Genomic DNA, 12,353 nt, shown 5'->3' on the forward strand with positions numbered 1-12,353 from the left:
TGTACTGTCATTAACTTTAATATTTAACATGGCTAATGGAGCCCTGAAGAGTCTGCAGTGTAGCTCTTTGCTTTTAATAGTATCTCTGCAGTCTTGCAGTCTGACCTTGGGGTGAATTTGCTGGGACGGTCACTCATGGGAGGATTGTTGCATTGTGTTAACAAACACATGAATACTCCAGACCTGCAAACTGTCGAAACTTGTGCTTTTAGAGAGGAGCTCGCACATGCGGATGATCAATAATCAAGTGCATGTGATTTGCAGCACTATGCTACTACTTATCCTCTTAATTCCTATGAAGGCCTGTGAAAACTTTATTTATCTCTATAGTCTGTCACGGCATTTTAATAGAAGATAACTGAGACATTAAATCGTTTCTTGAATGCATCTATAAATATATATTTTAATAATTTACTCTTGAGAGCTTTTTTGAGCATCTGGTTTGTCAGGAATAGACATTTAACATTTTTACACAATTATGAAATAAAATTGTTGAAGCAACCTAAGTGTAAACAGTGATTGCTCAATCTCTTACTTTGTGACATACTGTGGTATTTTTTGAGCTCCATTTAAGGAATTTGAAGATATCCTAAACTTACTTGAAGATACTCCCAAACTTATAACCTTTTTATTTCCAAAACATGTTTTCTAACTGCGAGGCCCCTCTTATTTAACGCCTTTATTGTCTTTTTATGTTCCCCAATCAAGGCACAGGCCAAAACACATTGGAGATTTTCAATTTTTATCCTCTATTGTTTAGCATCATTTTGTGTCCCCATTCATTGTTGCCAAGGCAGCAGCTGTTCTCTAGAGGTCGACATAGAAACAAAGAGATCAGTGCCAAACCCTCAAATGAATTTAAATATAAGTGCTTTACCTCCAGAGACAATAAGTCATAAGATAATAGAGCCATTATTGTATTGTCATTCCTTCCTAAATTTAACCAACTGCACTTAATAATTCAACCGCCTTTGACAGGAGAGTGTGCCAAAAAAGATGTTCAGCATTTGAAAAAAAAAATCCAGCCTCTCTTATGATTATTGGTGTGAAAAAAACATGAGTCATTACAGGAGTTTAAGAGACAGTCGTGTTTGTAATGATTGAATGTGATGAGATAGGAGTAATGCTAATGAATTTTACACAGCTCTTTTCTTGAGAATATTCTTAATGAATTTCAGTATATTCATACATCTTGTTGGAAGCAGATGTTTCTCATGTCCCAGGCTAAAGTTAAATATGAGTTATGATGGCGGTTTAAGGCATCATTTTGTAATATAAACTTAAACTCGTGGTTGTTTTTTTTTTTGTTTAATTTTCTTCCTTTGAAACAGTTCCAGTGTTTAAAGTTCATAACCGGCCCACCTTCAACGTGGCACCATTTGAGCGGCTGTCGCCCATGAACGTTGTCAGCGCCATGGGACTCGGCTTTCTCCTGGCCCTCCTTATCTTCATCGACCAGAACATCGTCGTTTCACTGACGAACGCACCAGAAAACAGGTAAATCCTTATATGCTGAGCAGACGTTGGACATCTAAGAGATATGATTGCAAAACTCTCTTCACTGAAAATAGCTTAACAACACCAAGGGGAAAGTTGAGTTGATTCTAGTATTTGCTTAGCACTCTTCCTGTGACCATTCGGAATGCTGTCAGACTTTTAGAGATCCACTCCTCCACTTTGGAATTTGCTTCAACCGGATATTTTCCAGTCTGTTGGGGAGGGTGGAAGTCAAATTGTCACAGTCAGAGAGCTCTAAAGAAGCCTCGGAGCCAAAACACAAAACAAAACAAAACACCCAGTTCTTCTAAATTTGCATTGGATGGGCCAATTTAGAGCCATCAACCATCTAGCAGCCCTACAATGAAAACATATAATGATGGAATTTCTGGCATTAGCTTGTACATTTGTTGGACAGAGATTAATTGGATCTAAATGTCTGCTCTAAATATGGAAGAATTCCCCAGAGGGCAGATATCCACTAGTCCTCAAAATTCAGAAAAAGAATTAAAGATATCTAAAAATGGGACTCATTGTGAGATGAAAAAGAGTGGTAAACAGAATTCACTTTGTTTATACCTCATGTCTTCCTTCATATGTCATTAATAAAAGAGTGGATATAAATGAAAATGAAGCTAAAGGCTTCTTCACCAATAAAATCCTCTTTCACTTAGATTTATGCTTGATGACCTAAAGTTTCCTATGCACTGTAATTTACAGTATGCAGCGGTGCCAATGTCATATGCAAGGGCATAGAGCAGGAGACACGACTAGTGATCAGTGTGTTCATATTTCTTTACAACACTGCTGCTGTCTGCCTTCAGGCAGCATATTTACAGTTTTAGGCTACCCACACACACACACACACACACACACACACACACACACACACACACACACACACACACACACTCCCCCTCATACCACCTCAGAGATGATGCATTGCAGTGATCCCTCACTAACAGGGGCAAAAAAAAAGTTTGGTGGCATCAAAAAGGTCGCAGCCTTGTTTTTGTGTAACATTACTGTAATGTCATGCTCGGCTTATGATGTCATCATCAGTGACATATTGGTTGTGCTTTTCATTCTGTAAAAAAAGAAAAGAGAACGAATCCACAAAAATGTACAGGATTTTTTCTTTTATGTTTAATGGGAAAAAGTTAGTGAAACGTGAGCGAGGTTTGTCGAAGGGCATCACTGACCTTAGGAGAAAGATGCCCTTTTTGGTTTTAGCAGAAGTGTACTAGTAGTTGTAGAGTGTACAGGCAGACTACTGTCACGTGGACTTACTTCTAAAAATTTGTGTATGGCAGTTTTCTTGTGCGTGCCTTTAAACCTATTTATAGAACTTATGGTAAATGTACTCTGTTACTTTTTTACATTTGTATGTAATTTGTCCCTTTATGGTTTTAGAGGCAGCTTTAACCTGTTTTTGTGCTGCATTATGCTGTTGACTGTAATGGTTGCGTTACTCCTCAGATTGCTGAAGGGTACTGCATATCACTGGGACCTAATGCTCTCTGGGCTCATTAACATCCTAATGTCAGTGCTGGGGTTGCCCTGGATGCATGCCGCCTTTCCCCACTCCACCCTCCATGTGCGCCAGCTGGCTTTTGTGGAGCAGCGCGTTGAGGGGGGGCACCTCTACGAGACGTGAGTTACCCACCCTCTCACTTCCAGTGCTAATCAGATTCTTAATTAAAGCTCGTCTTCAGAGCGTGTGGCGACTGTAATCTTGAGTTGTATCCTGTTCTTCCCTGATTGCGTGATTACTATGTAACTAAAGATTTTCCCTCGGGGTGGAAGAGGTGAGGGAGTTTTTAATAGATGAGAGGATTATGTTCATCATTCTGGCCACACAGATATGTGCAAAATTACAGTTTGCATATATTCGGGATTAAGAAAGTAGTTGAGTATGATTAATGGAGACTAGGGGGGACGGTCTTATATAAGTTCAGAAGATTTAATTAGAGATATAAGCTGGAGAAAAGTGTGCCATTTCAGGAATTTTGAAAGTGTGTATATGTCTGAAAATTTCGAATATTAGTATCACTGACTGTTTATGAACAGCTGTTATTTCCAGTGTTTTTGAAGGTGTACTACATAAAGTATTTTTATTGCATCTTTATTAGGAGGTGCTTACTAGTCCTGAACAGGTGACATTAAATTAAAAAGACTCAAGAATAAGATAAACACAAGGTAAAATAAATAAAAATTACACAACGAGAAAAATGTGAGGTTTCAGCTCCACAGGTTGAGAGTCCAAATGAGGTCATTCCAAGGTCACAGATGCAATCCCTCACGTTGCTTTGATTGTTTCCTTAAAATGATGGTGAGGTCCATTTTCAACTTCAGAAAACATATATAATTGTGCAGGTTCTTATTGATTAATACTAAATACTTTAAAGCTTTTCCAGCTTTATACAAATCAAAAGTAATCTTTGTCATATTTCACTTTGCAAAGCAGATGCATTTTTAAATAGCAAATTCAAAATGCTCACATGTTTTGTTTTGTTTTTTTTTAAGTCTAGCCGACACCTCCAATCATGTTCCATTAAGTGGAGTGCAGGATTGCTGGTGCCTGACTTCAATTAGCTTTTGTAGATGTCATTAGCCTAGGGCTTTCCTTACTTTTTCCAAACAACTCTGCAAATTTTTTAAATCAACTATACTCTAGCAAAAAGCTTATTTGTATTTTATTAATTTAAACTTGTGTTTGTTCATGATGCGGATGAAGAGATGTTCTTATTATCACACAGGCGACTCATAAATCCTGATCATTTTTGTTATTTTATTGTTCAAAAAGAGTGGTTAATATTTTTAATCTGTAAGAAGAGAGTTATCAGTAATAGCAGAAATCTTCATCCTTTTTGTGGTTTTAAAAATAACAGGATCTGTTAATGAGATATTGGAAAAAAATATATAGCATGTCTTTTCCCCACTGCTCAGGCCCCTTAAACTCTGGGAAGTGGGTCTGGAAAATTCCTGATTTTTTCAAATGAAAAAATATGCTGCAATACTGATAACAAAATCCCAGAAAATACATTGTCTGTTGCATTGTATGAATCAATTGGGGGCTTTCCAGTAACCATTCATTTGTATGTTATTGTGTGCGTTTTCTCAGTATCGTCCAGGTTAAGGAGACCCGTCTGACGTCTCTGGCTGCCAACATCTTCATTGGCATATCAGTGTTGCTGTTGCCTCTCCCGCTGCAGTGGATACCCAAACCTGTCCTCTATGGCCTCTTCCTCTACATCGCCCTCACCTCCATCGACGGAAACCAGATGTGCGACCGAATGGCTCTCCTTCTGAAGGAGCAGGTCAGAAAGTGTGTGGTGGAAGTAACAGTTGAATAAATGTGTGTGTCCGTGTCCATATGTCGATAGCAGGGCTCTGCAGATCAAACGGTTGACTGTGTGCCCGGTGCTGGAGGACCAGACACGAGTGAAATGGTATTTGCAAATATAATTTTTGTGCTCGTATATTCACAGTACGAGGTGGGTAGTGTTTAGTGAATTAAGACAGATAAGCTGATAAATTAACATTTTTATTCTAGTATAGTGTATCAAACACATAACAATACTAAAAGAGAATGCTGATTGTTTGTCTTGAGTGTTTTATCCTTTGTGTCCGATTTAACCTTCCTTCTCTCTCAGTAAAGATGTAAAGCAAGGCTTGCCATTTTTCCCTACGCTTGGTAATGTCACACACTGGCGCCTCCTAATGACGATATGAGGAAATGACTCAAAATTTACAGGTTTCGCTGTGTAGAAAGCCTGCATAAGTGTAAATCTTAGTGTTGTAGAAGCATTTATGCTCATGTACATATACAATCATGCAAAGATTAAACTGAAAATAAAATAAATGTATTAATTAAATAAAAGTAAAACCAAACCTTAAAAAATCTCATATAAACATTGTTCAATTTAATGACCACATTTTTTTTGCTTCGTATGAAATCCAGATCTTTGTCTGTTTTCTTCTTCACATAAATACATTTTCTGTCCTCACCTGTAGATAATTCCAATTTACTGACTGTACAGGTACCAACCAAGCTTTAGAAGATGCAGATTTGTCCTGTCATTTTTTTTAATTTATTTGCTCTTTGTTTGTTATAAGATTAGTACCTGACACCAGATCAGTTGGTGGAGCTAAATTAGTTTTTGCTGCAGCTTGACTGGGACTGCATGTCCTACCAACAATCAATGTTATTGTGGTATACAGTCACACAGGAGATACTATAAATGCAGTTATTGTACGTTGTAGGAATGAATGCTAAATGTTCGTTGTGATTTAAAATCCAGAGTGCACTTCTTAAATGCGTGTGGGTTGCCCACTTCCCTTAGTCATTCCTTTAAGTTTGCAGGAGACCTGAGGACAGTGAAGAAGAAGAGCCACAGGGGAGATTGTTTTTTAATCTGTCTTGATCCTCTCACCTCCTGCAGACATCTTACCCACCTACCCACTACATCCGCAAAGTGCCCCAGAGGAAGATCCACTACTTCACCTTCCTGCAGATGATGCAGCTGCTGGTGCTGTGTACATTTGGCATGTACCCGATACCGTACATGAAAATGATCTTCCCTCTGGTCATGATCCTCCTAATCCCAATCAGGTACGACTGTGACCACTTTGTCCCGTAAAATTGTTTTCTCGGGTGCTTTAAACCAGGGTGACATTCAGCACCACACGGGTAATAACAAGAGCTGTGTCTGACCTAAATCTGCCCTCTAGATGAAAAAAGCTTTAAATTACAGTGAAGTCTGGTTTCTGCTGTCTTTTTTTTTCTTTCAAAAATCTTCATATCTCTCTAAAAAGTGCTATTATGGGGAATAAAGTAGACAAGATGATGGATTATCTTTAAATGTTAAAGTTTAAAAACAGAATAATGTGGAATGGAAAAAAACTGCAACGTCTGACTGAACGATACCCAAATATTGATCAGATTGATAAAACTTTGAAACACACTGTATGGAGGCTTTTACCATAATGATCAGATGCAGAACTAAAGCACAGCATACAAGCCTACTGGAAATACCTGAATTTAAAAAACAAAGTTTCAATTATTTATTAGATGATCACAGTGGATAAATACACCGAAAAAATACATTTTTCATGAGGTGACCTGCATTAGTACATTTTTGTGTGGGGAAGAAGTATTACACATATGCTTGAGACACGACACAGCATTGATATTCAGCAAAGTTGTGCTTCAGGTTACTGGGTGCGAGCTAATTCAATATTCCCCTTTTCACTTGTTTGTTTTGGTTCCCTCCAACTTTGTTTTTCCAACTGGATTGTAATAAAAATCAGGTTACATTAATGAGTTAAAAATATAGGGGGAAAATTCTCAGTCATTCTTTTTTCAGTCTGATTTTATAGTGCAAATGTTGACACTTAATCACCATGAAGGTAAATGTGTATAAAATAATAATATCCTGAAACCATAAAGTGCATCTTTTAAAGTTTGGGGGCTCGTAAATTAGCCACTGTAGAAATGCGCTCTTGATCACTGGTAGCACTGATAAGAAGGCGGTCAGTTTTATCTGGTAAAATCAGACACTGTAAAGGCTTTGGGGTTTATTTTCTTCTTATGCTTTCTTTCTGCTCTAACAAGCACCAACTGACATGAATTATTTCTGCTCTGTGTTTAGGAACAACGTGCTCCCTCATATCATTGAGGCCAAATACTTGGACATAATGGATGCCCAACACATGTAGCTACAGATGGAATAAGCTCTGGATCCACATAAAGACATCTGGAATTTAAACAAAAAAAAAAAAAAAGAAAAAAAAGAAAATTAACAAAAACATATTTTTCAATGCAAAACTGTATGGAAAGCAAAAAGGAAATATATATCGACTGTTTTGATTTTTGTATCCGATAAGAACATTCTTTTAGGTGAAACACTGGAAAAGTGGCAAGTCATGTGAAGAGGGACGAGAGTCGTGGGAAATATTTTCCAAACATTAAACGGACAGCATCTCTCTGAAGGGGAAATTCTACCGAAAAAAAGGGAGGAAAAAAAATGAAACATAAAACGGGACCATCCAGAACTCCCTGTTTCACTTCTGTTTGACCCTCTCAGATTGTTCAGTGCCATATACCTCCATCTTCTCCATTCACACCTTTTACTTTTCTATGGTAACACTTTACAATATCCTACTGCAGTGTGTACATCTGTGTTTTAACCTGTGGGCAACTGCTTCAAGTATTCACTAATACTGCTCAAGTAATAAAACTGCTGCCAGTGGAAATTGCGTATTAATTAGAAAGGTGTAATGGCACAATGTCAGTATGAACATTATCTATTTTTGACACTTTGCACTCACATTGTGTTTTTACACTGCCATACAGGGAGGTTTGCCATCTGTACACTGTGTTAAGTATTGAAAATCTTTTCCATGGACCACTTACATGAAAGTAATACCGCGTTTAGGCCACTGTAAAGAAAATCTTTACCTTAATCATTGTGCAGTGTTAAAACCTTCACATTCCTACACCTTTTAGCTGTGATCCTCCCTTTTATCTATGTAGGACACGTGCGTCCTTACATGTTTTGATTCTAAGTCATTCCAAAAACGTTAGTATTCATTAAGGTGTGTGTGCGTGTGCGTCTGTGTGTGCGTGTGTGCGCCATCATCTAGCTTTCTGCCGGGTCTTAGAAAACCGAATTTTTAAGGTGGAATTTAAGTGCTCAGATGAATTTTAAAAAATACATTCCACGGGTATATATTATGTGTAATTATTTAGAAAGACAGCACAAACCAAATCATATAGTAAAGTCTTTATGAAATTATGAATATATTAGAATATATTATGGCAGTATATAAAACTTATTATTGTTCAAATCTAGGATTATTTATTTATCATGATGACCGTTTGTCAAGTGGAGAATGATCATTTTGTGTGTTTGCCCTGACCTGTTGTTCTCTTTTTGCTCTTTTTCATCCCACAGATACCAAATGTTGTATTCCGAGTGTGTCTCACATATGACTCTCCCACAGTTTACATATCAAAGTCCCTTCCAGTTCCATGTCACAGTTCTGGTGCATTGCTAGTAAAGTCAGGTTAAAAAAAACAAAACAAAGCATCTGAGAGCTTTGGACTGAACAAAATGCATTTTTTTTCCTGTGATCAAGTGTTCAAAAATGAGTTTTAGAATAACCCAGTCTTGTTTTCTATTTAGATGTTATGATTAGATCAGTGCTTGCAGATGTTGTCATGTAATAATCCAGGTGTCTGGAGAGATTAATATTGTTATCTACAGCTCAAAAAGAAAAAAAAGATTCTAAGCACTGATTTGCTTAAAGCATGTCACCTGGGTTTTTAATACAATGTGATGCCAATGGACATGTATCCTACATGAGAAAAAAAAGTAGCAAGTCAAACAGTAACTTCTCATTAAAACGAATGCAATGCTCAATATTTAGCAATACTGTGTATAAAGCAGAACTTCACCAGTGATATTGGGGTGAATCAGCAAAGGCGGACCCATCACTGAAGCAATGACAGGCCAGCTGTATTTTTACAACAGCACCTTTTCAGTCCATCCTCATGGTACAAACGCTGCTCTGCGCTGATTTGATTACGTTACACATCAAGAGGAAAAAATAAATAAAAAATATATATATATTTGCCTGTCAAAGAGGCATCCACAGTGGCAGATTTTGTTGCTTTCCCAATATCCAAATGGCAGCTCCCGCACTTCTGTTCAACTTTGTCTTACAGATGTGAGAAAGATGTCCAATTTAAGCAGATGGATGTCTCATGCTGAGATAGCAAGGCATAAAAGCCTGCAAGCATTTGCATAATCCTTGGACTAAGCCTTAAGACAGCACTGGTGAAAGCAGGATGAGATTGTGAGGTATGAAGGAATATGTACAGTTTGCAATGCAAAGTTTAGTTTTTATTAACTATCCATTATAATCCAACGCAAGGTATTAGTTTCTAACTTTGGACTGAGATTTACTGATTCTTCTTCTTATGTGACAGTACTGTTGTTGTTCCTTGATATCCTCACTGTACTGATAATTTTGGAATAGCAGCAAACTTCTCTCAGAGGACTTGATATTGGATTTGGGATGAAAGATACTACTCAGTTTGTGAAACCTTGACTTCCCCTTCCTCCTAATTGGATTTGTTTGAAATTGCGTACTGTGATGTTTTGTTTAGGTTAACCACCCCTCTTTTCTGATTTCATATAGCCTACTTTTTCTAATCATGAATGTATGATGTGTGGATTTTTATATAGCATACTAATTTAGGTGTCAAACAGAATCTGTAATTTTGTCAAAAAGATCAGCTATATTTGTAAGCTGTAAGATGTAAAATGAGAAAAAATGGTTATCAAAACAGAATGTGTTGGTTTACTACACACACACACACACACACACACACACACACACACACACACACACACACACACACACTCACACACTCACTCTATAGTAAACCAACACATTCTGTTTTGATAACCATTTTTTCTCATTTTACACACACACACTCTACGCTGAAAAAGAGAGATTATCTCAAGCTGTTTGCCAAATAAAAAGTAGTAGTGATGTAAATAAGTGTGTGCTTGTGCTCACTGTGAATTGGTGATCAGATTGTCGTAATGTTTGATATTTATATTAGTGCCCTTTAGACAAAGGTTCCTTCTAATGTTATTGACCACCTTGACCATTTATCTACGGCCACTACCAGGACAAAACGTTCCCCTCAGCAGCCTTGTTCATTTAGAGGATATTACAAAAGGTCAAGACATTATGTGCCACATGGTTACATAAAGAATGCAGTGTATTTTCAGTATGCTAATCTGCTGTGGAAGTAAGAAGGTAATCGACTCAAAATAACTTCTGGGTTGTGCCAAGTAATGCAGCTGTAGGACCGTGTGTGAAATACAGCTCCATGCTGCAAACATGCATCTATTTCTACTTATGTTTCTATTTTTTTTGTCACAATCTTGTTTTAATAAAAATAAAAACCCACTCCTATATTTATAAATTACAGAGAGATTTTTATGTATCTTAACACGTTTCCAAAAATTTTAAGTTATCTGTTATTTCACCTATAAATTTCCTGCTCTGTGGGGAATTAATAGGCATTGTTGGTGCTTTAAGTATCATCCTTCCATTGAAACAAACCTCGGTGTAAGCGCTATTATCAATGTTACTGACATTCATCCTCGCATGGGGATAAAACGCTTCAATCGCTCTTTAACCAGTAGATGTATTTACAGCGCCGCCTTCAGGACTGTTTTTATATTCCCAACTTCACTGAAAGGGGATCCTGTGTGTATTGGTACCATAATTACTGAATGAGTAATTACGTGTTTTAATAAATATTTATCTCGAACTGATGTATAGGCAGAAAAAAATATCAATTTTTAGAGTATAACATCGTCTCTGTTTCACTGCACCTGCGCAGATGACCGCAGATCTCTTAAGTCATAAGAAACCTGGCAGTGCAGGTGATCAGCTCTGTGGGGTTATTAAAGGTACGCGGACAGAGTCGCGTTAAATCAGTTAAGTCGCTCTGCCGCTCTGGGCTGCATGGTGCGGAGCTCTGACTGTATAAACGATGGACGACGCGACAGCACTTTCTCCCATGGTGCAAAAATGAAGCCAAAATATTCCCCTCGTGGAAGCTGCCATATTGCGCTTTTGGAGCCAGAGTGCGGAGGAGTGACTTGAGGTGGAGCGACTGCGTCACGCTCCCACCCACACACCCGCTGGACGTGACCGCAAAGTCTGTATTTTTGAATGATTCCTTAGTTTTTGTTATCCATTTTTTAACAGATGACATCAGCTGCATACTCCACAGAGACCCAGAGTTACTGTTAATATCAAAAATGTAATGCTGTCCTTTGAGATTTTAACAGAAGACTGTGAGTGTAATGGATCTAAAACTGTTTAAATCTTCAGAGCACTCTACAGCCTGGTAACAACAGCAGCAGAAGGTTTCAGTAGTGTATTGTAATTTGTTCTTTTTATTTAATAATAGAGTCCACATAATTATTACCAGCTACACCCACCATGGGAGAAACTGGTGAGAGAGACCATCAGGACCAAGCTGGGTTTCCTGGGTCTAGAGGTTTGGAGAAATTTTTTTTTTTTTATTTAACCTTTATTTAACCAGGAATGTCCCGTTGAGATCAAAGACCTCTTTTTCAAGGGAGTCCTGGCCAAGAGGCAGCACATTTCAAGACAAATACATACGAACAAACAAAGTTAAAATTACACAAAACAATTACACATTATTGAGGCAGCCTGTAGGCCTTTGAGTTTAGTTTTAAAAACATTTAAAGACAACAATTCAGTTAGTTTCCAGTCTTTCTGTAACATGTTCCATGAAAAAGGTGCAGAGTGGACAAAGGCTTTCTTACCCAGCTCTGTGTGGACAAGGGGAACAGACAACAGCAGCTGATCATTTGAGCGCAAGGAGTAAGAACCACTATTTGTCCTTGTGACCAAAGTACAAATATAAGGAGGCAGCAATCCAAGCATAGCTTTGTAAATAAAAGTGTACCAATGCCCCTGTCTTCTAATGGCCAAAGAAGGCCATTTTACTCTTAAGTACAAATCACAGTGATGGGTCAGGTATTTACAATTGGTAATAAACCTCAAGGAAGCATGATACATCGTGTCCAACATTAGAAGACATGAAGAAGAAGCGTTCATATACAGAATGTCACCATAATCTAACACAGATAAAAAGGTTGCAGTGACAAGATGTTTTTTTACTGCAAAAGAAAAGCACTGTTTATTACGGAAGAAAAAACGAAGTTTAAGTCTCAGTTTCTTTACTAGTCTCTCTATATGTGGTTTAAAGGTGAAGGAGTCATCAATCCAGA

The 12,353-nt window shown here is 37.7% G+C and overlaps 1 protein-coding gene across 4 annotated transcripts in view; it reads left to right on the forward strand.

The window, feature by feature from the left end:
* Positions 1-9,785, forward strand: part of slc4a11 (solute carrier family 4 member 11) — a 102,016-nt gene extending 92,231 nt beyond the window's left edge. For all 4 annotated transcript variants that reach the window (XM_085441158.1, XM_085441161.1, XM_085441159.1 and 1 more), the window contains exons 17-21: positions 1,332-1,497; positions 2,977-3,150; positions 4,622-4,817; positions 5,943-6,112; positions 7,152-9,785. In XM_085441158.1, coding sequence (XP_085297284.1) covers positions 1,332-1,497; positions 2,977-3,150; positions 4,622-4,817; positions 5,943-6,112; positions 7,152-7,218 — 773 coding nt within the window. In that variant the 3' untranslated portion in view covers positions 7,219-9,785. The remainder of the gene's footprint in view (positions 1-1,331; positions 1,498-2,976; positions 3,151-4,621; positions 4,818-5,942; positions 6,113-7,151) is intronic.
* The last annotated feature ends 2,568 nt before the right edge of the window (positions 9,786-12,353 follow it).

This window comes from Copadichromis virginalis, linkage group LG19 (assembly GCF_057382275.1).
Source record: "Copadichromis virginalis isolate Kocher_CV1m ecotype Utaka linkage group LG19, C_Virginalis_male_GT1.1, whole genome shotgun sequence".
Classification (NCBI taxonomy): Eukaryota; Metazoa; Chordata; class Actinopteri; order Cichliformes; family Cichlidae; genus Copadichromis; species Copadichromis virginalis.